Source organism: Mustela putorius, unplaced genomic scaffold, assembly GCF_011764305.1.
Source record: "Mustela putorius furo isolate JIRA1106 unplaced genomic scaffold, ASM1176430v1.1 tig00000487_pilon_pilon_pilon, whole genome shotgun sequence".
NCBI classification, from domain to species: domain Eukaryota; kingdom Metazoa; phylum Chordata; class Mammalia; order Carnivora; family Mustelidae; genus Mustela; species Mustela putorius.
Window position 1 is genome coordinate 9,953,300 of NW_025421399.1, and position 26,837 is coordinate 9,980,136.

General features: G+C 42.9%; 1 protein-coding gene and 1 long non-coding RNA gene across 6 annotated transcripts in view; one reads left to right on the forward strand and one right to left on the reverse strand.

Annotated features, from left to right (window-relative positions):
* Positions 1-3,895: 3,895 nt before the first annotated feature.
* On the forward strand, positions 3,896-8,065 carry LOC123392294. The gene is made up of 2 exons (XR_006607022.1): positions 3,896-6,840; positions 6,977-8,065. It is a non-coding gene; the product is annotated as an uncharacterized LOC123392294 (long non-coding RNA).
* Positions 7,921-26,837, reverse strand: part of ABCA8 (ATP binding cassette subfamily A member 8) — a 68,777-nt gene continuing 49,860 nt past the window's right edge. For 2 of the 5 annotated variants that reach the window (XM_045080950.1, XM_045080948.1), the window contains exons 24-39: positions 24,399-24,572; positions 24,090-24,203; positions 22,237-22,356; positions 21,210-21,278; positions 20,648-20,739; positions 18,682-18,802; positions 17,693-17,810; positions 16,722-16,813; positions 14,145-14,305; positions 13,447-13,522; positions 13,281-13,375; positions 12,575-12,694; positions 12,191-12,331; positions 10,764-10,843; positions 8,894-8,949; positions 7,921-8,762 (exon numbers count right to left, since the gene is read on the reverse strand). In XM_045080950.1, the coding sequence (XP_044936885.1) occupies positions 8,664-8,762; positions 8,894-8,949; positions 10,764-10,843; positions 12,191-12,331; positions 12,575-12,694; positions 13,281-13,375; positions 13,447-13,522; positions 14,145-14,305; positions 16,722-16,813; positions 17,693-17,810; positions 18,682-18,802; positions 20,648-20,739; positions 21,210-21,278; positions 22,237-22,356; positions 24,090-24,203; positions 24,399-24,572 (1,728 nt within the window). In that variant the 3' untranslated portion in view covers positions 7,921-8,663. Of the gene's footprint in view, positions 8,763-8,893; positions 8,950-10,763; positions 10,844-12,190; positions 12,332-12,574; positions 12,695-13,280; positions 13,376-13,446; positions 13,523-14,144; positions 14,306-16,721; positions 16,814-17,692; positions 17,811-18,681; positions 18,803-20,647; positions 20,740-21,209; positions 21,279-22,236; positions 22,357-24,089; positions 24,204-24,398; positions 24,573-26,837 lie in introns of those variants that run through there. The other 3 variants (XR_006607020.1, XR_006607019.1, XR_006607021.1) reach the window with 3 other exon arrangements.

Sequence of the window (26,837 nt, forward strand, 5' to 3'; positions counted from 1 at the left end):
GTGGGTCCCAGGATGGGGGAAGCATGCGGGCAGACCGCTGTTGGCTTTTTTTCTACCTATCATCTGTGCACTTTGAAGGTCAGACAACGATTTGAGCAGAAATTCTGCTCCAGGGCACCTGGAGCCTGTGAGGTGTCCTCCTTCTCCTGCCAGAGTTTTGTGTGAGTTAGGGGTTGCATTCAAAGTCCTAGGAAGCTCCCCATTTCCATCAGATTCACGTGTCCGCCAGTCACCCACACGTAGTGAGTTTATCTTCTCCCCTTCCTGTGGCTTGCTGACTTCAAGAATCTCTCTGTTATAATTCTAGCTTCCCAGAGTCCAGCTCCCTTCTTCCAGCAGTAGAATGGTGGGTCCTTGTGGCCAGCTCCAAGCTGAGCTCCGGGACCCCTCCATTCAAGGGCAATGCTGCAGGCTCTGCTGCCAGAGTGTATGCAGGAGGGATGACAATGTGTCTCACCTGGAGATGTTCAGGTAAGAATGCCACGCAGTTACCACTGTCCTGCCAGATCCAGGGGCACTTTTTTCAGGAGGGAAAGAAAGCATCACAGTTTGTTACCTTCCATCGATCATTTCCAATGGTACCTGCAAATGGTTGTTTCCAACAATTTTGTTCGGTTTTCTGCATGTTTTCTATAAAGGAAAATGATCTGCTCTATGATGCTTTTACTTGGCTTATGAAACCAGACCAATGAATTTCCACATAATGTCAAGTTCTCATATACCAACCAGTGTTTATGCTTTTTTCAGGAAAAAACAAAGTTTTTCTTAATAGAATGTCATCATTATGGACGTATTTTCTTACCTACCTACAAAAGCAGCTTATTTCCCCTTTGTTTTGTGGAATGTTCCAGGCTGAGATGGATGGCTCATTCCCCCAGAGGTATTGTGCAGCTGCAGTATTTCCAAGTATTTCATTTATTGTGAAACTTGGCTGGCCAGATTAGATGAATTCCTTTGAGATACAGCTGCTGCCATTTTTAATGGTGAAAAATTATTCCATTCCCTCTTAAGCCCATCTGCAGACATGGCATATCATTCTACATGTGCCTAGATTTTTATCCACCCATTTTCCTCCTCCTCCTGTGTGCTTTCTTGATTGCTCTTTTAGTTCTTCTGTTCTGTTACCCTTCTCCTAATAATCAGATTGTATTTGGTTCAGTGCAAGCTATCTCAACTCTTTCAATCGGTGTGACATGGTATGAATAATAAGTAAAAATAAATGAGATTATACTCAATAATTCAATAATTTTCTTCTAAAATTCTTGTACATTTAAGCTAAGAGGCACAGTCACTATATGGACACCTACCGTCTGTGCTTTCTGCATCGAATACTTACAAACATTTCAAGAGCATAAATCACTGACCAGAAACAAGTAAGCCCCTCCATCTATGTTTCTGAGTCTTTTAAAAACAAGTTCCCTTTACTTACCAAGTTCACTCTCACTGGGTTATTGCTGTTATGTGAAATGCAAAACAAAGAAACCATAATCATCTTGCCTAATTTGAGGACACCTCAATCCATCAGTTCAATCTCTTTGAGCCCTAATGGAGGAGGTAGAGTTCTAATATCCTGTTAGAACACTTCTCAACTTCGGTGGTAGTTCACAAATGGCATTAGAGGCTCTGAGAAAAGAATTGAGGTACTTGACTTGGTAGCTTCAAAGGCCTAAATGCAACATGGATCCATTGGGAAGGGCAGACAGCTTGGATCTCCATTTGCTCAAGGGGCCTGTGACATCACCACTAACTCTACAGTTGCCTGTTATCACAACTGAAAGCTGGGGAAGCAGTATTCCACCAAGACTTTACAAAAGTCTTGCCCAGAAGTTTAGAGAGTTTAGAGAAGTGTAGAGCATACGGTTGGGTCTTGACCATCAGAGGCAAGTTGCGTGGTGGTTTTGAGTGCAGAAACAATGCTAACATGGTTTTATCTTGAATTGGGGTATGTGTGCCAATTACTCATTCTCATTAATCTTAACAGCTTCATAGCTTCACAGACCTTCCCTGGTTCCTTGTATTCAAACCTTGCAAACATTCGTCCTTCCAGAACTCTGGCAAAATCTTCCTTAGTGCAGAAAATGGCAGATCAGCTCCCTGCCTCTCTAGTCTGGGGTCCCTTGGCACATCCCTCTAATCCCACAACTCATTTTCCTCCTTCTCTGTGTTCTTTACCAACATCTTCTTTCTGTCCTACTGGAACTTCTTGAAGGAGCCAGGCTCTTTACCAATCTGAAGCACAGAACACAGGTTCTTCATGACATCCCATTTTTTTGAATAACAGATTTACAGCGTAGAGGATCTGAAATCTGTGTTCACATAGAAATAGCCATTTCCCTACATCTGTCTTATAAGCCTCTCTGCTCTTTAAAATCCCTCTTCAGAGAAAACAAAAGAAATGGCCATTTACAAAGGGACCCACAGAGTGTCCAACAAGCACAAACTCAATGTGTCACTGCTTAGACAGCTGCAGCTAAATGACCAGCTGTTGTGGTTTACGGAATGGCCACACACCATGGCCATGGCCATTATACCAAAAATGGGCAAATAATCTTGAGTCCCAGGCTCAGGTCTGGAAAAATGGGCCCTGGGAACTTTTTTGGTCTCCCCTTCCCAATCTTCTTCCTTCAGTTCTCTAGGCAGTAAAATAATGATCTTACAGTTTATTGGTTTTGGTCTTGTCCAGATTGGAATGGGCACTAGGTTATTGAGTTTCATGACTCCCTACCACTCCACTTGCTTTTTCTTTCTCCACCTTGATGACTTGCCATATACCTCCTTCATCCTGTAGGACCTCACTTCAAGGACACCTTGAGGTTTTTTCTGCTTAAAACTTTATGCTCTCCAGCTGCCAGCAAGAGCCAAGAGTCAATTATACTCCTCTGCTCCCATTGTGGTTTTAGGTAATTATATTTGCCAGGCATTTATCATATTCTATTTTCATTCTGGATATATTAGAATCATCATGGGGGCTTTGGAACCAGACAAACTTGGGTTCAGATTCCAGCTCTGCCAAATATGGGATTATAGGTGAGTTACTCCAACTGGCAATCAGTTTTCTTCTGTGAAATGATAATAATTATCCTTTTAAGATTGTCATCTGAATGTCTGTATAGAGATGATTAATTAACACAAGTCCTCTTCCCTCCGCTTCCTGATAGTGTTTGACTTATTTTGCCATTCCTGTAAGTGTGTTGGTGTTTGGTACAGAAGGAGTTCCTAAGTACCTAGTTATTGAAGAAATGAATGAGAAGACCTCTAGGACAGTAGATTACATCTTGAAAGATTCATCTTGAAAGAAGCAGACCACCTTTCTCAACTTTGATCTATATTCCTAGCCATTAATTTTGTGGTTTTCATTGGTAATTCTTTTCTATTTCAATTGAATTTTCAAGTGTTATTGGTGGGGGGTGGGGTCTCAGAAGCTCACAGATTGTAATCAGTCACTGTTGCTCAAATGCCCATTGTCCTTTGGTCCAGAAATGTTCATGTTATTTTCAGCCACATACCTTATGTTGAAGTAAGAACAATCTGTCTCAGATAATTTCCCCCTTACTCTTTCAGATACTCTCCACTTCTCAGAGTACTCACCTGACATTTCCGGAGTGTGTAGTATGTACTGGGATTGGGGGATACAAAGACAAATGAAACATGGCCCTTTCCTTTTGTTGGGGAGGAAAATAAACCATTCCACAACATGCTTCTTTGGCAGAGGGATTATTTTGAACTGCTTATTTTTAAGAAACAGCAGACATAGGAGAAGCTCTGAAAACCAAGTAGAAGTTACCCTTTTGGAAGGGAAATTTACATTTTCAAGGGAATCTCCCTGTCTCTGCTTTCAGCTGGCACTTGGGGTATTGGCTTCGACCATTTCAGGGAGTTACTCAGTCTTCCTGGTATCTCTTGCTCTTTCTCTTCCCCCCCCCCCTTTTTTTTATTTAAATCCACCACTGCACTAAAATAAAATCCAATCTCTCTGTTCAGGCTTACAGACCCTCATAAGATGTGACGTCTGCCCACCACTCTGAGACTCCAGCAACATGGAGTCTTTCTGTTCCTTAAACACATCAAGATTGTGAGCGGGCTCGGGAGAGGCTCACCCTCTTCCCCAAATGGGCCCCTTCGGCCTGTGTATTATTTGGAGCTGAAGGCACTTGAAATGCTGTGGGCGCAAGAGAAACTTTTGTCTTCCCTTAACCATGCAGAAGAATCTAAATTGGCAGTGGGCATCTTTGCTATAATAAGGGTTATAAACAGAAATAACTTTCATCTTAGTGACCCATCTGCATGGTGGGCCAAACATTTAATTGTGAAACATCTGCTCTTCTTACCACCCTGTGAAGTGTGTTCTTGTCCTTTGAAATCCCAGATCCGTTCCCCCTTCTTCTTAGTTCAGAAGGACGTAAAGACCTCATTTTGCCTGTCTTTGGAATTTCCATGTCTCTGTGGATTCTCTATATGTATGCCTATTAAATTTGATTTTCTTCTGTGACTCTCTCTCATGTCAAGTTGATTCTTAGTCCAGCTAGAAGGACTTTTGAAGGGACATGAATCCCCAGCAGTTGTTCCTACCTCAGGACCTTTGCATCTACTTTTCCCTCTGCCCAAACTTCCTTCCCTCAGACATTCCCATGCTTGGCTCCTGATTGTCCTTCAGGCCTCACCTCAAACGCCTCCTCTTCAAAACTATCACCCTGACCACCCAATCTAAAGTAGCTCCCAGTTACTCTCGCTCACTATTTGTCCTTCTTTCTTGGAGAGTCTCCTTGCATTTGATACATTAAACTCCAGCATCTATTCCACCCTCCTTCCAGGGCACTTTCCAGTATTGTAGAGGCTGGAAATTTCTCCTCTCCTTCATTTCAGGGCAACCCCAACCAGTCCGGGGAGTCAGATTTCAACTCACCAGGATAATAAGAATTCTTGGTATTTTTCATGGTCTGTCCTCATGAGTGCCCCGACTGGTGGAAGCAGAGCAGCATCCGCCTCTCTAGAAACTGACTACAAGCGACCTCTCAATCCCCAAAGTGAGACTTAGATCACTCAGGCTTACAGGGGTTAAGACCTCAACTCTAGAATCTCTACTTAATTTAGGTGTGGTGCATTTTTCTTTTTCTTGGACATGAGGAGCAGGAAGAAGACACGAGTTTTAAATCACCAGAAGATCATAAGGCCATTTTGGAATTTATAGAGTATAGAGTACTAAGCCTCCCCCCTTCAGAATGTTGCATTTCCTCTATGTGACATCATTGGTACTTAATTAGCCCTTCAAGTCTTACACAGCTGTGCATGTTCTTCTTGGATGAAGCAGACGAAGGGTATCTCCTGAGACACTTGGTTCCCACCATCTTAAAGTCATTGCATAATTTTCCTGATGTCTTCAGCATTTGTTATTCAACATAATGTAATACTTGACCTCTCTGGGATCTTGGAAGACAGTGCATTTTTTTTTTTCAATTGTGGGAAAAACTCTTCCCCACAGTTTTACTTCAACATTTTATGAAAGGCTCTATAAATGGTGTAGATCTGGATAAAAGGAGGGGAAACCAACAAGTGGGCTGGAAAGGAATCAAACACGGAAATCGGAATAAGACAGAGCTGGGGACAGGGGGACATAAGCCATGTCTTCAACATTTGGTTGAAAACTGAAGATATTGGTCCATTAGCTGGGGTATTGTTTCTACCAAGCCAATGAATTCACTTTAATTGAATGTTTCCCTTGAATAGTATTTTGCTGGATCTCTACACAACCGAAGGAAAGACAAAACGAACAACAACAACAAAAAAAAAAAATCAAAGGAAGTCAGAAGGATGTTATAGGCTACCAGTGAGATGAGAAGGAAAGGGATGGGTAGAGTAAGATGGACCATAAGAAGCAGAATGATTTGTTTCTAGCACAGTAATGTTCCTTGTCTTCCATGGTCTGCACATATAATGGGCTGTTCCAGGTTAGGGGTAAAAACCACAGAGCTAGTCTGTGCTTATATTTTCTGGTTTCCCCACCAGCCTCAGAGGTGTCAACATCTGCCACAGGCTCACCATCATTTCATGCTTCACCATGCTCTGAGTGGCATGTGAAACAGCAGATGTCCTCTGCAGGTGTGTCAGGTGAAGACAACCCCCCCAGATGTTGGCCCCACACGAAACCACATGAAGAGCCAGCTGGCTTTTCCTGGCAAAGGAGAAAGTACAAATCTTAAGTTCAGGTTTGACAAGATTGTCCCTTTCATTGGTCCACAGCGCTGGTGGTCTGTAACGTCAAGGCTGGATGGATCCACAGGTTGAGTGAAAAGCTGCTTAGTCCTGAAATTCCTTCAGGAATTTCTCTCCATCCTTCAAGAAGTCTCTCCCACTGACCTCTCAGATAATAACTTCAAAGAAGAAAACAGAGCTACTTTGTATGATTTCTTTGGGTTGTGATGTGAAGTCTTCTACAGCTTGTTTGTTTGTTTTGCCTTTCTTTTGGCTATGTAGAGAGCCAACAAAATAGTATTCAAGGGAAACATTCAATTAAAGTAAATTGATTGACTTGGTAGAAACAATACCCCTGCTAATGGACCAATATCTTTATTTTTCAACCAGGTATAGGATGTCAAGGAGACATGGCTTGTGCCTGAAAATAAGTGTTTGGTGTTATGTACAGAAACCTGGGCTGGCCCTTCGGAAATGAGGTGAAACAGGTCCATGCTGATGTGTCCTTGAGAACTGAGGGCCTATAGGAGCGAGAGGGAGCCATCAGGGCAGGCGAGAGCTTCTTGGAGTCACTGATGCTGTTTACAGCTGGACAGCAGCTGGCGCTGTTACTGCGTTTGTCGCTTTGGGTTTTTGAGGTAACCCTCAGAGGTGGGTACTAGTAGCTCCATGCTGGGGACAGTAAACTAGGTGTGCACGGGTAGTAAATGGTAGACCCCAGACTATGAACACTGTATCACCCAGCAACAGTCGCTGAACTGAGTTTTGCTCATGTTTTTGTTCTTAGCTGCATCCCTCAACCACGCAGACTCTAAGCCAAGCGGGGGTGATGGCCCAGAGAGAATGAAGAAATGACCCAAGATGTTGATGGAGATGCGGGTTTATCGGTGGGAGCTTACGCACTGGGCATCCAGGAGCGGCAGCTGAACAGAGCATCCGCCACGGGGATCTACGGGCAGCAACGCTGTGGAGCATAGAACCCACTTCGCAGCTGCGCTCCTGTAACTTCTCCCCTTCCTGCATGGGCCGCGTTCCCAGGAGAGCAAAGCCTGCCCTCTGGATAGTCTTCGTTGCAAAGGAGCCCCTCCAGGTTGCCCACCCCCAGAACCCCAGACCTCACTGAACGCTGAACAGCATGTTCTTTTGCACACTCTGCCTGATGGGAATCCAGAAGGAGAATGGGATCCCTACCCTCTCAAGGTAGCGATTGAAGGCGCAGTCAGGGTTTGCTTGCACAAACCAGCCTGTGGGCACATACCACACGCCAGCCCAAGATGAGCAAAGGGACCTTGGGAAATGAGCGTGGGGTGGGGGGCAAGCTTTCCAGAACAGAATTTTCTGAACTGCTAAAAGTTACTGGAGTCTGAGAGGGTCAGGGATTCCATAGGGAAGAAAGGACAGGTAAAGTCAGAACTAGGGTGGGAGGCAATCATCTCCACCACTCAGAAAATCTTGTCTACATTTTATGCCTGGTAATCACACCCCGTATTTTTTGGAAAATAAAAAAAACAAAAACAAAAACAAAAAACCCAAAGCAACACTGTTCCAGGAAATGTCTGTTTGCCACCACCTTTAACTTCCTTAATCATCTGTGGTGTTTTCTTTCTTTACATTTGGCAACAGGTTGATGAAAGCAGTGAACTAGCTGTTATATCAGAACGTTTTTTCAATTTCATTTAAATGAATTTGTGAATAGGGAGGCCACTTTGTCAAGAAAAAGACACGTGAAAATACCTGAAATGGAAAATGTATTTCAAAACTGCACATATATTTCCCACCAACTTCATCATTTGACTTGTTACTATACGGATCAATATTCTTAGACCAAGTGGAAAATACCCACAAAAGATCAGTTAAAAAAAAAAAAAACAGGCAACTCTAAAACCTTGATTTTAAAACACAATGAAAGTGGGACTTCATTGACTCACACACATTTTAAAAGTATAATAAATTCCTAATGGCAAGTGTCAGACTATGTCTATATTATTGATAGTGTTACCAGCAGATATGTTTTCAAATATATTGATATCAGATACTATGGTCAATGATGGCTTAATATTTTTAGCCATAAGAATATACATGGAAATCTATTTTAAAAAGTATGATTTTTTGACATGGTCCTTTAAAGTTCTTACTAAAAGATTAGCTTCACCGAGTATCAAACTTGTAGAAGAATAAATGTATGGACTTCTGAGCCTAGGTTAGAAAAAAGTATTTTAAGGTTTTCAGAAAAGTGGAAGCACGGAGACCCGCAGAGACACAGAAGCAGTGACTGGGAGGTGGGCTAAGCCACGTACCTCTGTCCACATAGTGGCTGCAATTGCCCAGCCCTTGCTCCTACTGTCCACTACAGGAAGAACCATGTCAGTGTTTATAATATAATATAATTCTGAAAATATGACATTAATGCTGTAAAAATAGATGTCTTCAAAAACAACCACAGGCTTGAATGGAAACATAGGCTATTTGGAGCTTCAAGGGTCTTCCTGTGGGAGAAGCTTCCACTTCACTGAAGGGTCAAGTTCTTCATCAAAGTCATCCAGCTCCTGCTCCTTGGAGAGCTCCAGGAAAACCTGAGATGGACAAGAAATGAAGAGAGAGAGAGGTCACCCTGCCTTCTGTCGCTCTGAGTGAGTGCAAGGCGTATGCACACGGTGTCCCTTTATAGTGCCCGGATGAAACAGAGTCACTCACACCGACCCACCTGCTCCAGTGTGGACTGGGAGAGGCTGTATTCCTCCAGGTCGAAGCTCTGTTTAACTGCAGAAGGACAGATGGACGTTAGGAGTTCATCTATTTTTATACCCAAATGGCCTTAGAAGTCAGCATACCGTACAAACAGCAATTTTTAAAAACATCTTAAATAAAAAAGTTTAGGTAAAAATGTTCCTGTTTTAAGTATGGCAATGCAGTTCGAAATACACCCATCCATTCACGTGGGTTTGGGGAGGAAAGTACGTATGCTGTGCTCATTTAGCACAGTGTTGGAGAGTTCTCCTTTCTTTCTTTCTTTTTTTAAGATTTTATTTATATATTTGACACAGAGAGAAGTCACAAGCAGGCAGAGAGGCAGGCAGATAGAGGGGAGGAAGCAGACTCCCCACTGAGCAGAGAGCCCGATGCAGGGCTCGATCCCAGGACCCTTGGATCATGACCTGAGCCAAAGGAAGAGGCTTAACTCACTGAGCCACCCAGGCGCCCCTGTGTTAGAGATTTCTATTTAAGGAGAAGACAGTGCTGAAAGGTTTCCTTCCCAGTACATGTGACCCAATTCTTCTGCGCATTCAGGTATAGCGGGGAGGAAGACACGTTTTGCAAAAGGGAAGCCCCAGAAGATTATCGAGAAAGATGTCTGAGGTTTCCTGGGGAGCAGATACCCTTTGCGACCCTCTTGCCATGGTGACCGCTTGCTTCTAACTGAGTTGAAAACCTTTCTCCTTGACCAGAATAGATGGGAAGGGTAGTCACAGCCCTGATAGGAGGCCACAGCCTGGATATGTCACCAACAGTACCAGGCCAGTACTGGTCACAGTGCCAGTCTGTGGAGTGTTGGTGTGATCACATGGTCCAGAAAGTTGGGGTGCTTGGCTCAGAGAATGGCAACAGGGTGTCACTGGGACCATGAATGCTGTTGGCAGGAGTACAAAGAGTCTTCTAGAACCAGGACACTTGACTCTCTTCCCCAGGGAAGGTGACAAGCAAGAAGAAAGATCATTGAGTCATGACAATGGAAAAAACATAGAGGGAGGGAGATCTGGCCAGCACAGTTAGTTCAGAGAGGCAGTTAACGGGCTCAGGTGGCAAGACAAACAGGAAGCCGTAATGGCAGACACAGTGTGGTCATATGCGAGATGCAACAGACACAGGAAGATTGTTTTAATGACCAGACAGGAGGCAGTTTCTTCATACACAACCTAAAGCCATAAAGTAATGTACAAGTCCCTATAAAATTAAATTGTAAATATGCATCATGCATCAATGTTCCCAAAGAAAGTATCCTCTTTGAATGCTTACAGGACTTAATTTTGACTTAGGTTTTCCATATAGATATATGGAAATATATATATATATAGATAGATAGATAGATATAGATAGATAGATAATACATATAATATATAGATAATACATATATCTATATGGAAAACCACCACCAAGCAAAAGTAAAATCATTCCCATTACCCCTCTGCCCATCAACACCCCAACATTGATTTTTGTGCCCCTAAAATTCAACTGAAGATTTTTAACTTTAAAAATTAATACCTTAGAGGTGCCTGGGTGCCTCAGTCAGTTAAGGATCTGACTCTTGAATTTAACTTGGGTCAGATTCTCAGGGTTGTGAGATGGAGCCCCATGTCGGCTCTGTGCTCTGGAGGGCATCTGCTTGAGATTCTCTCCCTCTCCCTCTGCCCCCTCGTTCTCTCTCTCTCTCTCTCTCTCTCTCAAAATAAATAAGTAGACAAAATCTTTACAATAAACACCTGAGTTCACATTCCATTTCTGTCAGGCTGATAGATTAGTCTATAATCTGGAATTATCTGCTTTCTGGGATTTATTTCCAAGTTTATGGCTCTTACCCTTCTCCAACATGAAGAAAGCTTGTGCTAAAGGTCGTACGTCTTCCACTGGCAGTTTATAGACCATCACAGAGGAGTACCTACGGGGAGAGGAGCAGGGCTGAGGCTGATGCCGCCCCGTGTAGGGACAGGTGGGCTGCCATCCTGTCTCTGGTTGTTATCCTGGTAAAGAAGAGTCAGTGTGGGGCAGGCAAAATGCCCAGGGTGAGGCGGTTCACAAGGAGATCCCAGGGGTGGGAGAGGCTCCTGTCCTTGGCTCCTGGGATGGAGAGGGCAGATGTAGTGTAGATGAAACACAGACCCTTGCCAAAGTTGTCTGCTACCTTCTCTTTTCAGCTGAACAATTGCTTCTCCAGCTTCATCTTCCACCAGGGACCGAAGCCCTCTCATTTCTTAAAGTCACTCTGCGCAGGTGGTGGTCTAAGTTTTTTCTACAGAGAACCTTACCTCTCCAAACAGGTCCCATGCTACTCCAACTACTTTCCTGATTTAGGACGATATTGTTGAGTCTCCGATGAGGACTGGAAATCACCAGGAATTTAGCACCAAATAATGTTCAGCAACAAGTTTTTAAAAACAATTTGTTTGCCAGATTAACAGTTGTCCTTTTATCATTTGAAAATCAGGAAGATTTCGATTTCATTTCATCAAATACTATTTCCTCCATGTATGGGGTGATCATTCTCATCTGTTCTGCTACCCCTGTGCTTTTATGACCTATTTCTGTTCAGTCATGGGCTGTGCACTAAGGTATACTATGGCTTCGATAGTTATACTCCATGTAGAAATACATTTTCCCACCATATCGTTATGACTTCTTTTACTCTTTTCAGTTTTCTCCCCTAACTCCTACATCATATGTCTTCTACAGTAAATTCTAGATGTTAAAAATGATCCTAAAATTGATCTTTGAGTTTTATTGTTTGATTTTCCTGAGAACTACCCCATGACCAGACTGTGAATAAAATTGGACGTGTTAATAGATTTGAAAGAAAATAATTAGCTTTCTGTCCTACCTATGCCCCTGGTTATATTTGTCATGTGACCTAACTTCTCAGTTTCCTATGCTTAAAGATAAGAGCCAATTCCATTTATTAAGGTCCTTGTAGGGTCCAGACTCTCGTAATGCTTTTTTTGAAATAATCTCATCTTTCACTGGAAAAACAGTATCTACCATGGAAAGTCAGTGAGGATTAAACAAGATAGCACGAGACCAGGCAGCTAGTAGGACCTGGCAGCTAGTAGGACCACCACACATGTTACCCCTGATTTTCCATCAGCTCCCCTCTTTAATTTAGTTTCTGCAGTATCCATATCTTTTAGGTTTCCTTTTGGGCTAAATGTGCACTCTACTGAGGACAAATGCATGAAACCCACAAGGAAAAGTTGACATTAAGTACCAGATCAAACCCAGCATCCATCTTTACCTTTCCTGCCGGGCAGCCCGGGGAAAAACCCTCAGAATTTCCTGATGGAGGCTCTCCCTCTGTGCCAGGGTCTTCACCTTCATCTCCAGCAGGTAATTCTTGCCAAATTTACTCTTCAGGTGTTGGATGGAACCGATACATCTGAAGGTCAAGGAGCATGAGGTTGTCACCGAGAGGGGAAAGAGACGGGACACACAATGTTTGGGACTTTTGCCGTGAGGGTTGTCTCCAGGGCGTCACTGTTAGACCCAGATACAGCAACCACAGCCGCACTGGGCACAAACTCTTCCCGCCATATACCTGTGCATGTGGGGTGGGGGAACTTGGGGGGATGGGAGGGTTGGGGGGGGAGGGGGCAAGTGTGTAGGCGGGGACATCCCCCACCTCAGCTTCCCGGAAACCATGATGGCCACGCGGTCACACACAGCTTCAGCCTCTGCCATGTAGTGGGTCGTCAGGAGGGCGCCCCTCTCTGTGTCTTTAACGGTGGCCCGGATCGCCTGCCTGCATCGTCAAAAGACCATTTGCAATTAAGAAAGCCTTCTAATTAATCACAAATGGGTGGAGAAAAGAATTTCTAACCGGCATGCATTGTGAGTAATAAGCAAAAGGAGCTCAAGCAAAGGACGACCTTTGAGAGAGGGCAGGTGGATGAGGAAAGGTGAGCCACGTAAGGGCCGGTGAAGGCAATGGGGAAGCCGTCACCGAACACGGAGTTTCTCACGAGGTTGTGTTGAGAGAGAAATGCTGAGCAAGAGATTGTTCCTGAGCCAAGGAACAAAGAGACAGAATTCAACCACCGAGGTGTCACAACCTAGTAGGAGAAAATACATAGTCCTACTGACACTGAGTGTGTCTCGGTCCTGCCAATACTTGCTTTTAGTTCAATGGTGAAATATTACCAGGGAGAGGGTTTGGGCTTGTTCTGCCAAATATTGTACTATGTACAGTATTAATGATCCTGAGAGGTGGTCTCCCTGCCACTCCCCCATTAAGAAGCAGTTTAAGGGACCATTTTTCCACAAGTAAAACAATTCACAAATTTCCTGCAAGGCGTGGGGGCTGGGCGTGACTGGGTAGAGCCCCTCACCACATTTGCAGCTGCCCCTCGGGGTCCATGCCGGTGGAGGGCTCGTCCAGAAGCACCACCGACGGGTTTCCCAGGATGCTCAGTGCGAAGCAGAGCTGCAACGAGAGGGACAGCGAGTCTGGCACCGACCTGGGGTGTGCAGAGTGACGCCCAGCCCCCCTCTTACCTTCCTCTTTATTCCCACGGATAAAGCCTTCACAGGCTGCTTCAGCTGGTCCTGCAGCTTGAGCGCATCTGCCAACCTGGAGGAGACACAGTGGAGCTTTACAGCAAGGAAGCTGGCGGGAGGGCGGATCCCGCGGCACAGGGATGGGGAGCAGAGCTCAAAAATGCAGTTTGGAAAATAGATACCAGGCAATTAAAAAAAAAAGGTTTTATTTATTTACTTGAGAGAGAGAGAGAGCATGGGACAGAGGGAGAGGGAGGAGCAGACTGCCTGCTGAGCAGGGAGCCCAACGTGGGGCTGGATCCCAGATCGTGACCACAGAGAAAGGCAGCTGCTTAACGGACTGAGCCACCCAGGTGCCCCAATTCCAGGCACTCTTAAACAGGCTGGTTTGATCCCTCCAGATGGATAGCTTTTCCTTTTAAAAGACTCAAAGCCCATTTCATGATTTCTAAATAGGTCTCTGATAAATACTTTACACTTAAATTTTAGGATTTTTGATAACTTTCACCAGTGGCTACTATTTTTATATTTACTATGAGAAGAAAATTAACACTCTGAAGTCCAGGAAACCAGTTTCTAGCAGGGAATCTACGCAGTGTGATCTGGGTCAGAATTCAATCTCCTGTCTTGGACCAGTGGTGAAGCTCCTCACCCCCAACACCTGTAGGTAGAGAACAGGTGTGACTCCCACCCACCTGGCGATGGTGACTGCTGCATCCACTTTCCTCAGCCCTTTGATGGCAGCAAACACCTCCAGGTGCTCCTTCACAGTCAAACTGGGCCACAGCACGTTCTCCTGGGGACAGTACCCCAGAAAGCCTGGGGAGGCCTCGCCATTGCTGCCTTTTAGTAGCACCTGCAGGGAAAAGTTCCCTCTCAGCCCCTGCCCTCTGGGTTTGTTTGTCCTGCACTTCTCAGCGGCCTCTTTCTCTTTACAAACCTAGAAAAACTAGAGGCTCTTTAAGTCCTAATTGGGCTGAGTAATCTATAATCATTCTTGCTGGAGAGAGGTTGTCAGAGAGTAAACACATGAAAACAAATGTGTGTGCACCCTCTAAGCTGAAAGATCAAGAATCTTGCAAATATGTCTTGCTATCGCAGTCAACAGATTATATCTATTTTTTTCAAAAGATTTTATTTATTTGTCAGAGAGAGAGAGAGAGGGAGAGAGAGCGAGCACAGGCAGACAGAATGGCAGGCAGAGGCAGAGGGAAAAGCAGGCTCTCTGCTGAGCAAGGAGCCCGATGTGGGACTCGATCCCAGGATGCTGGGATCATGACCTGAGCTGAAGGCAGCTGCCTAACCAACTGAGCCACCCAGGCGTCCCTATATCCATTAAAACACACACACACACACACACACACACACACACACACACACACAGTCAGGAAAGAAGTCTATGAATTTATGAACATAATTCCTCACTGTTGAACGCACTCAGTGAGTCCATGTTTTCTGAGCACGTAACAAATGTGCTGTCTGCTTTGGATGCAATGGGAATGGATTAGCCAGCACCCTTTTTCCTTGCGAGTTTTCCTTCTGTTGAGCAAACTGGACAATAAGCAAGTAGGAAAATGAGAGGCTGGAATACAGACAGCTCCTAAGTGATGATGTAAGGGAAGTAGCCAGGATGCTGGGGGCGGGGACTAAGAGGATCCTGGGGGCGGGGACTAGCAGGATGCTGGGGGAGGAGACTAACTAACATCACTAGGGAGGATGATCAGAAAGGGCCCTTCTGCTGAGGGACCACTAGAATGACAGGGCACCTGCCTTGGAAAAAGCCCAGATGAAAGGAATTTGGAGCAGAGCAAAGCCCTGTGTTGCAAAGAATCTCCATCTGTTCTTAGACCCAAGGCAAAGCTGGAGGCCCGGCTCAGCATTGAGGAAGGGATGTGACAATCAGCCCCTTGGGAGGAGCCAGGGGTTTCGGGGAGGAGGGTACTTCAGCCTTAGTACAGTAAGAGGTTGTTGAAAATATTGAAGTAGGACAATGATGTTGTTTATAAAGATCACAAACTGCTGATCTGATTAAAGCTAGTTTCATGACACCCAGAGTTCACTTTGTTAAATCAAATCTTACTTACCTTTTAAATAGTTCATTACCATATATCTATGAACAGCTACACCTTTTTTTTTTTTTTTTTTTTTTTTTTTTGGCCCATGCTGAATGAGAACTAAAATAATGATTTAGGGTCCAGATGGTGATTGAATTAGAGCATGGTCTCCATTGAGCTCAGTTAGGTCTGAGTGAGACACCAACATCCCTGAGTGTCCCCGATCACTGTCCCATGCTCCAATCTTGGCTTCGGAGAGGTGAAGATTTATTTTCCCCTCCCTCTTTGGTGGGATATTTGTCAATCACATTCCTGGAGGTCTTTTCCCTTCCGGGCTTGAACACCACCCCACCTCCCCTGGTGTGTTTCCACAGACCTCTGCCTTATATTCCGAGTTCCACAATCCCTGGACATCCTTTCTGAAGGAGCTCTTCAAGTTGTCTATTTTATGCCACAGAGTTTGGGGGAGAAATAGGTTCTCTATACCTGATGTTGTCTCTCTCTTTACTAAATCTGAGCTCTTTTCCTGGTGTCTGGCCACCTTCTGCAGGTCAAGTGCATGTATGACTCAAGTTGACTTCATGTATATCCTGTTGCTCAATTTTGAGTCATTCTTTGAAAAGACTCCCAAGACAGAGTGTCTTTCTACAAAAAGACATGTCTCAGTATCCAAGCACTTTGTGGAGGACAATGAATACAATTGCTTAATAAAGGTTTTCTTTAAAAATTTTAATTAAATTAATTTTAATTTAAAATTAAAGCATTACCTACTGGGAAAACAATGCCCATTGAAAGGACAAATCCTGTAGGTCAACTATACTCCCATTAAAAAAAAAAACAATCAAAATCAAAACTGTAATATGTTATACTGCACTCACTGTTAACACATGGAAACAGATAGTTTGCCAAGAAAAAAAAAGTACAAATCCGTGCGTTTTAAGGCACGATAACTAAAGCTTGTATAGAGTCTGATGTTGATTTCTGATCAGATATAGGACATTCTCTCTAGGTGTCTTTGAAGGCACAAGTAATTATTCCCTGCCAGTGATTAATTTTTCTATGTATGAATATGTTCATTTTGTGAATGTGTTATTCTGCGACTTTAACTACTTCTGTCATCTAATGATTAAATGAGATTTGCTTTTTACAAAGTTTTCCCATCTTACAGGTTTATTCTGAGCACCCCAAGCTAGCACATTCTCCACACAACTCACCCACCTGTCCAGCACTTGGTTTCGTGTCCGCAGTTATCATCCTAATGGATGTGCTTTTACCAGCGCCATTGTGCCCTAATAATCCTAAAACCTCACCTGAAAAAAAAAATTGGTTACACTTAATATGAATTGACTTCAATAGTAAAATTAAGAATAAAACATTGTCTGAGGTCTTGCTACAAGGCAGGTGTTGTGCTCTGTGCTTTATATATGGAAATATGGTATCTCATTGACTCGTCAAGCCTGGGAGGTTGTTATCATAACCCCTGCATATATATCCCAGGACAGCTCTCAGAGACAAGGTTAGCTGCCCACGCACGTCACACTGACGGGCATGGGTAAGGCCACTCTTGGAAGCCACTGTGTCAGACTCTGTCTCCTGTGACCCTAAACACCGTGGGATAATGACACAGAATGAGGTCATCTCACAGCTGCTGGTTAAGCCTTCCAACTGAGCTGGCACAACCCCAGCTCATTCTCTTATGAATTGAACAAAATAGGAATTCAGTCATGCCCGTGAAATAGAAATATGGCTTCAGTGGTTTGATTTAATAGAGTGCTTGCAGTTTCCATGTCGATGTCACTCTGCCCCATCCATGGGGTGAGCTGGTTAATTTACTTAGAAATGGGACATGTAGGGGCACCTGGGTGGCTCAGTGGGTTAAGCATCTGCTTTTGGCTCGGGTTATGATCCCAGGGTCCTGGGGTCAAGCCCCACTTTGGGATCCTTGTTCGGAGGGAAGCCTGCTTCTTCCTCTGCCTGCTGCTCACCCTGTTTGTGCCCTTTCTCTCTCTCTGTCAAATAAAGAAATAAAATATATTTTTTAAAAAAATAAAAGAAATGGGACCTGTAAAGGGGGCTGCTGATGGTCATGTGCTGCTGGGTCCCTGTGTGAAACTAGGAAATGATTCTCATCAAGACATAAAGCTCACGAGGGCCCCAAGCCAACAGGGGAAGGGCCACGGGGGTCAAACCTTTTCTAACACAGAAAGAGACATTTCTTGTGGCGATTTTCTTCTTCCTCTTGGAAAGGCAGCATTTCCTCTTCTCTGCATATTCTTTGCGGAGGCAGCTGGCGATGATGACCGGTTTCTGTAAGTGATGAGAAAATCGTATCAGACTTTAATTCTCTCCATGAACTTTGAAGCTCTGTCTTCCCACTGGCACGGCCCCTCATGGCACAAGACATGCCATCACAGAAGACCTTCCATAAGGGGACACGTTTCCTGGCCATTCTCCAGTCCTGGTCCTCAGTCTTGGAGAGAAGAGATGGTCATTTTCCCCTCCTACCAATGCAGTTACTCAGAAGCACAGTATTTGGTATAGAACAGGAGGAAAGAGACTTGGAGAGGTACTGAGTTCTGTTCTAAGGACAAGGCAACCAGCTGCCAATTAGACTTTGCTGTGCAGTCCATACAGTGCCATTATCCAAGGAACAGTGCTAATGTGTCACTTTGTTCCCATTCTAAAATTCACAAGTTCTGGGGTGCCTGGCTGGCTCAGTTGGTTCACCATCTGCCTTCAGCTCAGGGTCCTGGGATCGAGCCCTGCCTCAGACTCCCAGCTCAGCAGAGAGTCTGCTTCTCCCTCTCCCTCTGCTCTGCCTCCCCTCCCTGAACCCCCACCCCCCACCCCCCAACTCTGGCCTGTGTGCTCTCTGTCTCAAATAAATAGATAATAAAATCTTTGAAAAAGAAAATAAAGTTCTTTCTTGGGTTTTGCAACTTCAGTGGTACTCCACTTCTTGGCTTTTATTCCAAGAACGACAAACAGAGGTGACATGACTTTTAATCTGTTTGTTTGAGGTAAACAAGATGATGACTTCCTAAAAGGAACTCGTCATGATCTGTGCTTGTATGGACCAAAGAATTCAGAATTATTTGAGGATCGGACTCTTAGATCGACTATGTTCACTGACAAACGTTTGTGTTCTTTGATGAAATGAGGACTTCACAGGGGTTACCTCCTCAAAGTTTGTGGAATTCAAGGCATCTGCTGTTCTCATTCTTTCCATTTGAACATCTTCATCTTCCCCTTCTGGAGCTTCTGGATTTTGACAAACATCGGGGTTTCTTGGAGAAATTCTAGAGTCAAGAGTCATTCATGAGTCATTGATACGACGTTTTCATCCTTGTATTAAGAATACTGCCTTCTTGGGGGCACCTGTGTTAGAGATACTGCATTCTTGGGGCATCCTTGTATTAAGAATACTGCATTCTTGGGGGTGGCTCAGTCGGTTAAACATCTGCCTTCAGCTCAGGTCATGATCCCAGGGTCCTGGGGTGGAGCCCCACCTGGGGATCCCGACTCAGTGGGGAGTCTGCTTCTCCCTCTCCTTCTGCCCCTTCCCCTGCTTGTGCTCTGTCTCTCTCAAATAAATAAATAAAATCTTAAAAAAAAAGATACTGCATTCTGTAAATCTTATGCTTTGAGTAGGTTGAGTAATTAATAAAAGATTATAACCTCTTTTCAGTGAGGTGACTTCTCCTCCCTTCCCGGCCTAGTGCCTATCAAGGGCACTGCTATATTTAGTGACCTTTGTTGCTTGCTTTACATACACTTTTCATCCTACTTATCTGTGGAACATTCTTTTTCCATGTTCACTGGGCAACTTAGTATTTGTTATCTAACAGAGGATTTTTATTTTTTTGCCTTTTCTTTCCAAAAATTTAATTTGTATCTTTTTCTTATTATAATTAAAAAACATTTTAATAAACATATAATGTATTATTAGCCCCAGGGGTACAGGTCTGTGAATCGCCAGGTTTACACACCTCACAGCACTTACCATAGCACATACCTTCTCCAACGTCCATAACCCCACCACCCTCTCCCTACCCACCTCCCCCTGGCAACCCTCAGTTTATTTTGTGAGATTAACAGTCTCATGGTTTGTCCCCCTCCTGATCCCATCTTGTTTCAATTATTCTTTTCCTACCCCCCAAACCCCCACATTGCATCTCCACTTCCTCATATCAGGGAGATCATAGGATCATTGTCTTTCTCCACTCTACAGAGGATTTCAAGAGCAGAGTTGGATGATGTGATTTTTCTGGAAACCTTAGCTTTAACACCACTGCCATGTTGGTATGATTACATTCCCATGGGGATAATGAGTCAGAATTTTTGAAGTCAGGATGTTATCAGAAAATACAATTCAGATGCTTGATCTCTGTGAAACCTGGCCATTTCTTGGAAATAATGTGTCCGATTCACTTTCTCCTCCTCTGGTCCTTCAGACCCATATTCTATTCTCTCTCACCTCAACCTAATCCCCCATACTGATCTTAGATTTCGCCTTCCCCATTCAACTGTCTGTTAATCTTTAACTGTTAGTTAAAGATGAATAGATAAAGAGTCAAAGGTCATCTTGGAAGTTGCCCACTCAACTGTCTCTAATAGGTAAAGATGAAACCAATGGGCAACCCAGAGGGAGTAAGATGCTTATGGCCGTATCCTCGCACAGTGCAAAAAAGACAGTCTCAGCTTTTAAGTCCCATAAATACCTGGACCAGTCTGTGACCCACCAGTTGGGCTTCTTACTACACAGGCAAAGATCATAATTATTGCTGTCTTTGGTCCTTTGCTCACTCGTTCTTCCTTCCTGGATTGACAACATTCCTTCAACTGCCAATCTGCTTAAATGGGTTGCTATTTAATTGAAGTAGTGACATGTAGCTTTTCCCACCATTCTACTGCACATAGTGTCCAAGCCCTTAATACTCAATGTCGCGGGTCCGTTTCCCCCTGTACTTAAAATCCTCTTTGATTTAGATATTTAGACCTCTGTTTTTTGTATTGGTGCCTGGTGGCTACCTCGGTCTATCCCAGGACTTGGCAGTTCTTTACTGATTGGTTAAGTTCATGCACAAAAAATATTTTAAGTATTAATGATTGAAATAAAAGAAGTAAATTTGATTTCTCCCAACCGAAAGAAGGGATCCTTCTTCATTGATTTCTTTCCAAACTTCCATTGCAGACATCGAAGAATAAAAAGGAAGATGATAAAATGAAGGAAAGGCTGGGAAGAAAGAGAGAGAGAGATCCATGGTCAGGAACACTCAGAGAAAAATGTTTCACATCGGAAGTAAAATAGGAGAAGTCAGACTTCTCCAAAGACACAGTTGAAAAAACCATTACGGATTTCCAATGATCTATTTGTCAAATTGTGAAACTATCAAATTCATTTTCAATCTTGTTTACAGAACAATGGAAACAAATTTAATTATAGAATGCCATTACTTTATGTCACTTCCTCCAAAACTGGTACAGTGTTTTCAAAAATTGAGAAGCATATTACCTGGTCAGTCAATCTTTGAGAAAAATTTGTTCCATATTTTACAAATACTTTATCTCCATGGTCTATCCATAGGTCTATCTTAATATCCATTGGTCTATCTTAATAAAAAAATGTTTCACTGTGTGTAAAGGAATTAAAAAGATTCAGTAGAGTAAAAACACAAATACTGTTAAAGACAAGAGTGTTCTTACAATTAAGACTATCAGAAATGCCTCCACACTTGCTAATTCTTCTTCAGTCAAGAAATAAAATATGGCCACCTGCAAAAGGAAAAAGAATGGTGAAATTAGGAAGTTTTTTGGTTTCATGAGTTTTTTCTATATGAATGTGAACTGACCCACTGAACAGCTCTGTTAACACGTTGCCTGATTTCACCATGGGTATTGGTAGATGCTCATTCCAAAATGTGTAGTAAGTGGTGGTATTCCTTCCTCCCGAGGTTGATGAGGCACTGTACTTTTATTTGAAGCAACAGGATTTAGCAATTATGCCTTACCTGGTAAGACAATCTTGGGCATCTCTGTTAGCCTCTTCAAATAATCAGAGAGAAATGGGGTTTCTCCTTGTCCCCCTCATGACCCTGAGATCATGACCTGAACCGAAGGCAGAAGCTCAACCCACTGAGCCAGCCACCCAGGTGCCCCTCTTGAGTGCGTCATTAAAGGCCAATGTGGTTCCAACCAATATTTTTACCAGAGCTTCATACAGCTTCCTATGCCCATTGATCCTTTAGAAAACCCCTTTCTTTTTTTCCCCTCCCTTTCCCCATTGTCACTCATGTACTGTATCTTTGTTCCTTTTGTAGAAGTCTATAATTCTACTTCTCTATCTATATGTTTGTAGTTGATAGTTCTCTATCAATCAGTTAGAAAAAAAGGGGAGGGGGATTTTATTCCTATCGAAAGCCTCTCTAGAATCTTGAGATCCCAAAGATTAGTGATATTTCATTTGCCTCCTCCTGAAACGGAGCACCCAGGAGTGTAGAAAGGCTGCTCTATTGCCTACTACCCTTCGCCCTGTCTCCCCACACATGGACCAGGACCAGGTTTTCTAACTGGAACACACCGCCTATCTGGGAGGGATTCAACTGGCATCCATGAGGTAGACATCTTTAAATGTCATGTATATTCAGCATGGGCAAGGGCCCCAACGCCGAGCATAGCTTCCACAACTGGTTAAGCATTTTCACGACATGGGGCAGACAGTGGCATTACCTACCTCATAATATAACAACATACAGCCAATTAATGTGGCTTGTGGTACCAGAAAGGTGATGCAGTACAGGGTGACATGTCCAAAGCTCTCAAAGAACAATATAAACACAGAGATGCTGCAGATCTAAAGAAGATACGGATATGCATGTTAACCACTCTGCATTTCCACATATTCTCCATATTGAGATGGTTCATCTTGAGGATATTCCTAATTTCAACTCCCACCTCAGAAACGCAAGGGCAATCAGTGTATCTCCATTGACATGTTCTCTCAGTGACTTAGTTAGATTCCTTTAGCGCAGAGCGTCATGAATGAGACGTGATGGGATAAATCTAGGATCTAACAGATAGCTTACTTTCATTTCAGAAAAGGAAGAAAGTTGGCATTATATTTGTTTTGCAGGTAAAATTAGTAGATAAGCACTAATCTGAGGGAACACAAACGGACATCTCCTGGGAATGATGTAATGGCGACAGTGAGAGGAGACTTCCATTAGGGACACCAGTGGGGAACACATGGAACAGCCTGGAGTGGCTTCAGTAGAAGTACTCAAATTCAAAATTCAGGGATAAGAGATAGTTACAGGGATAACAGGAGCTCTCAGACTTTTTCTTCTAAAACACTGCAATAATAAAAGCTTCCTAAAAGTCTTTGTACTTCTTTGTGTAACAAATTACTATTTTTAAGGCATTCAGCATATTCTTCCGAAAAGTATAGTTCTTTCTTTTTAAGATTTATTTATTTATTTGAGAGAGAGAGACAGCGTGTGAACGGGGTGTGGTGGGAGGGCATAGAAAGAGAGAGAGAGAGAATCTCAAACACACACCCAACTGCATGTGGAGTCTGATGCAGGGCTTGATCTCATGACCCTGAGATCATGACCTGAGCCGAAGGCAGAAGCTCAATCCACTGAGCCACCCAGGCGCCCCTCTTGAGTGTGTCATTAAAGGCCAATGTGCTTCCAACCAATATTTTTACCATAACTAGGACCATGCCCATGCTGTACGTTTTCCTCTCCTTGCCCATGCCAGATGATTACCTGTTCCCAGGACAAACCTGGACTTTCTCCCCTGAGTTTCTGTTCACACACAGAATCACCAGTCTTCTCTAGCTACTAAAATATCACTCTTCAGGTTTAAACTCCTCAAGCAAATCTGTGCTCTCATTTTCCTAAGTTAATCCTTCCTGACTCTGGTTGTCATAGAAACAATCTCTGAAAAAGAGATAATCTTTTCCTTCCCACTTTGCTTTAGTAAGTGGCTGTTTTCTTCTGTGTTTACCCTCTGAGTTCCCTCTCAGGGTTGAAACTATTTTTTCTGTGTTATTGGTCTTAGTTTGTGACACGTTGTTGGAAGCCAACTAATATTTGTTGAAATGATAATTTACTTTTTGGCCGCTGGAATGACAGGAAATTAGATACTAGGAGATGACACATATTTTTCCTTCCTAGTTTAGATAAAATAAGTGTTGCTTTTATGGAATTAATTCTAGTAGAGTATAGAGAAGTAGTTTCTAGTTTTAACTTGCTAGCAACCATATTTGTAATCCTCATGGCTTTGTGGAGGTCTTGGGGCTTATTTATTCTCAGTAAAAAGAAGATAAAAATGGTTTCCAGGTTTCCGTCTGGCAAATACCTTATGATTGTAGAAACAATTCAGTGACTTTTAAAAGAGACAATGGTAGAAATTAAGAAGAAGAAAAAGATGCAGATTTTGAAAAGGCTCCTATATAAGGAAAACAAAATATTTTAGACTATAATACTAATTTTTCATTCTACTGAGGGCCCATTTTAAAGGAATGGCTCAGAATTCTTTATTTAAATACATAAAATGAATGTTCACAAGCCATACACTTACCATAAAGAAGCAAAAAGACCAAATGCCACTATTTCTTTTCCCCTTGCGAAAAATGAATGAAATCACATATGTCAGGAAGATAAGGGAGGCAGCATAGCCAAAAGAGCACAGGATCTGAAATCAACAGGAATGTTTAGTTAAAGACAAATGCAATTTAAGAAAATGTTAGGGTCCAAAAGATTGTCAGAGCACCAGGTTCTACAGTGATTTGATTTGCAAGAATGTAAACATCAAGGCAAACAGTTTGCCCCTTCAAATGCTTTCCTTAAAGCATACAATGATATTTGTTCTGTGAAGATGGTCACTTACTTGTATAATCTCACTTATAAGGGTCATCAGAGTGCCGTCGAAGTTTAAGCCGTAGTCTATCAAATACATAAGAAGGAAGCTCAAGGAGTACATGGGAACATCCACCAACGCCTGCCCACACCAGTACGCAGAAGGGAAGAGCCCCGAAATCCACAGCTGGGACTGAACTTTGCTCTGATTAAAACACGGCAAAGACACAAAGTGGTATTTCAACTTAAGGCTTCAGAAAATGTGGTTTATGGAAGGAAATATTCAAGCAAAATTTTCATTTGTAATAATTCTGCAACATGCTATAAGCAGCTGGACCAAGGGATACGGAGAGTCCCAAACATAATCAGTTTGCTGCTTTGGTTAACAGTATGGATGTTCATCCCACACCCGGTAGAAATCATGTGAAGGAAGGTCCAAGTGTAATGACAGTAAACTACAGAGAGATGAATGATGTACAGGAATGTAAATCAAATTACATCTCAGATAGGAGCCTCATTTGGCTAATCAGAGACCATCAGCAAATTAACTATTTTTTAAAAGATTTTATTTGTTTATTTGAAAGACCAAGAGAAAGAAAAAGTGCATGAGTGGTGGAGGGACAGAGGGAGAAGCAGACTCCACTGATCAGGGAGCCCAATGTGGGGCTCAATCCCAGGACCCTGGGATCATGACCTGAACCGAAGGCAGACCCTTAACTGACTGAGCCACCCAGGCTCCCCGAATGTAACTATTTTTAAAAGAAAAAGTATATTCAAAATTGTTTGTTTATCATAATTATTTAATTTGTGCCAAACCCCATACCACTTGATAAGTAATTTTAAAGTATGGGATTTGGTATGTTTATTCAGAGAATGACAAGGAATACAAAGTATGTGATATTTATTCATGTAATAACATTGATCTACATATGCATAAATATTTGGATGGTTAATAAATCTTTGAATGTGTGTTATGCCAAAACAACCCCAATGCATCATTTACATATAATTAAAAGAATAAAGCAATTTTATATTATATAAGAATACATACTATATTATATATTTATGTAGAATATAAAGTATAGTATTTTATACTTATAAACTATATCATCTTTGGGGAGAGACTTGTGCTCACTCTTTGTATATAATAAATATATATAAAATAGTATTACATTCATAAATATTATGTACTTTGTATTCCTTGTCTTTCTCTGAATAAACATCCTAAGTTACATTTTTTAAAACTACTTATAAATAGTTAAATTCATTTGCTCGTGGTCTCTGATTAGCTAAATGAGGCTCCTGTCTTAGATGTAATCGGACCTAAGGATACTTATCCAAATCTCCCATCACAGCTCTGTTCAGTTCACACAATGTCTAACAAGGTTCTAGTACCGGACTGATCTGTGCATGAAGCCATGAGAGGGATGAATTGTGATTTCACGTTATTGACAGAGCACCTGCGTGCCTGGTCTGCCATCTACAGAGACAGGAAATATGGAAGGGGGTACACATTCAAGAATACCATAAATTCAGCTTTAGAGACGTGAAGTTTGAGTGTGTGATGCTGCTCACAGTGGGGACCCTGAGAAGGGAGTTCAGATCACCCTGGAGGGAATGTTAGAAATTAGAGATCTGGGGTGCAGTCAAATCTGTGAGTGATGGGTTAGGCAAAGGAGGTTTGAAGCCCTCAGGTTCAATGAGCTTACTGAGGAGAAAATGACATCTAGCATGATAAGAGAGATAAGGGCTGGTGTCTAAGGAGTTCCAGAATTTAGAGACAATGGGGAAGAATGAGATGTTCCACTAGAGGGAGATAGACAGTGGCATGGTGTTGGAACCATGATGGAACTGTGGCATCACATAGGCCAGAGAAAGAGTGTGTGTGTTTCCTATGGGAGACTTTTTTTTTTCTCTTAAAGATCTTACTTATTTATTTGCCAGAGAGAAAGTGAGGGTACAAGCAAGGGGAGGGGAAGGCAGAAGGAGAAGCAGGTTCCCCACCGGGCAAGTAGCCTGATGTGGGACTTGATCCCAGGACCTTGGGATCACAACCTGAGCTGAAGACAGACGCTTAACCAGCTGAGGCACCCAGGCGATCCCTGTGGGAGACATTTTTAAATTAGGACTATGTTAACAGCAGGATAGCTGACAGTTACATCAGGCCAGCAAATAGCATTCCCCAAGATTCCTGGAGGTTCTACACTAGGAAGAGAAGAGGACATTATTCTGATAGCATTCCCTTCCTTTGGACAACAGAATTACTTTGAAGAGAGAGGAAGTTTCAAACAGATAAAGATGGTTAGACAAGGTCATTTTGTGTAGAAGTTACCAAAATGGAACCATTAAAGGATATTCTATTAAGATGTGTAAATAAAGCTGAAGTGAGTTGGCCTGGGTTGATTAGTCATAAGTTCACCACCCTATGACTGCCGCTCAAAATTGGTCTCCACCCAGAACTACTGAATCA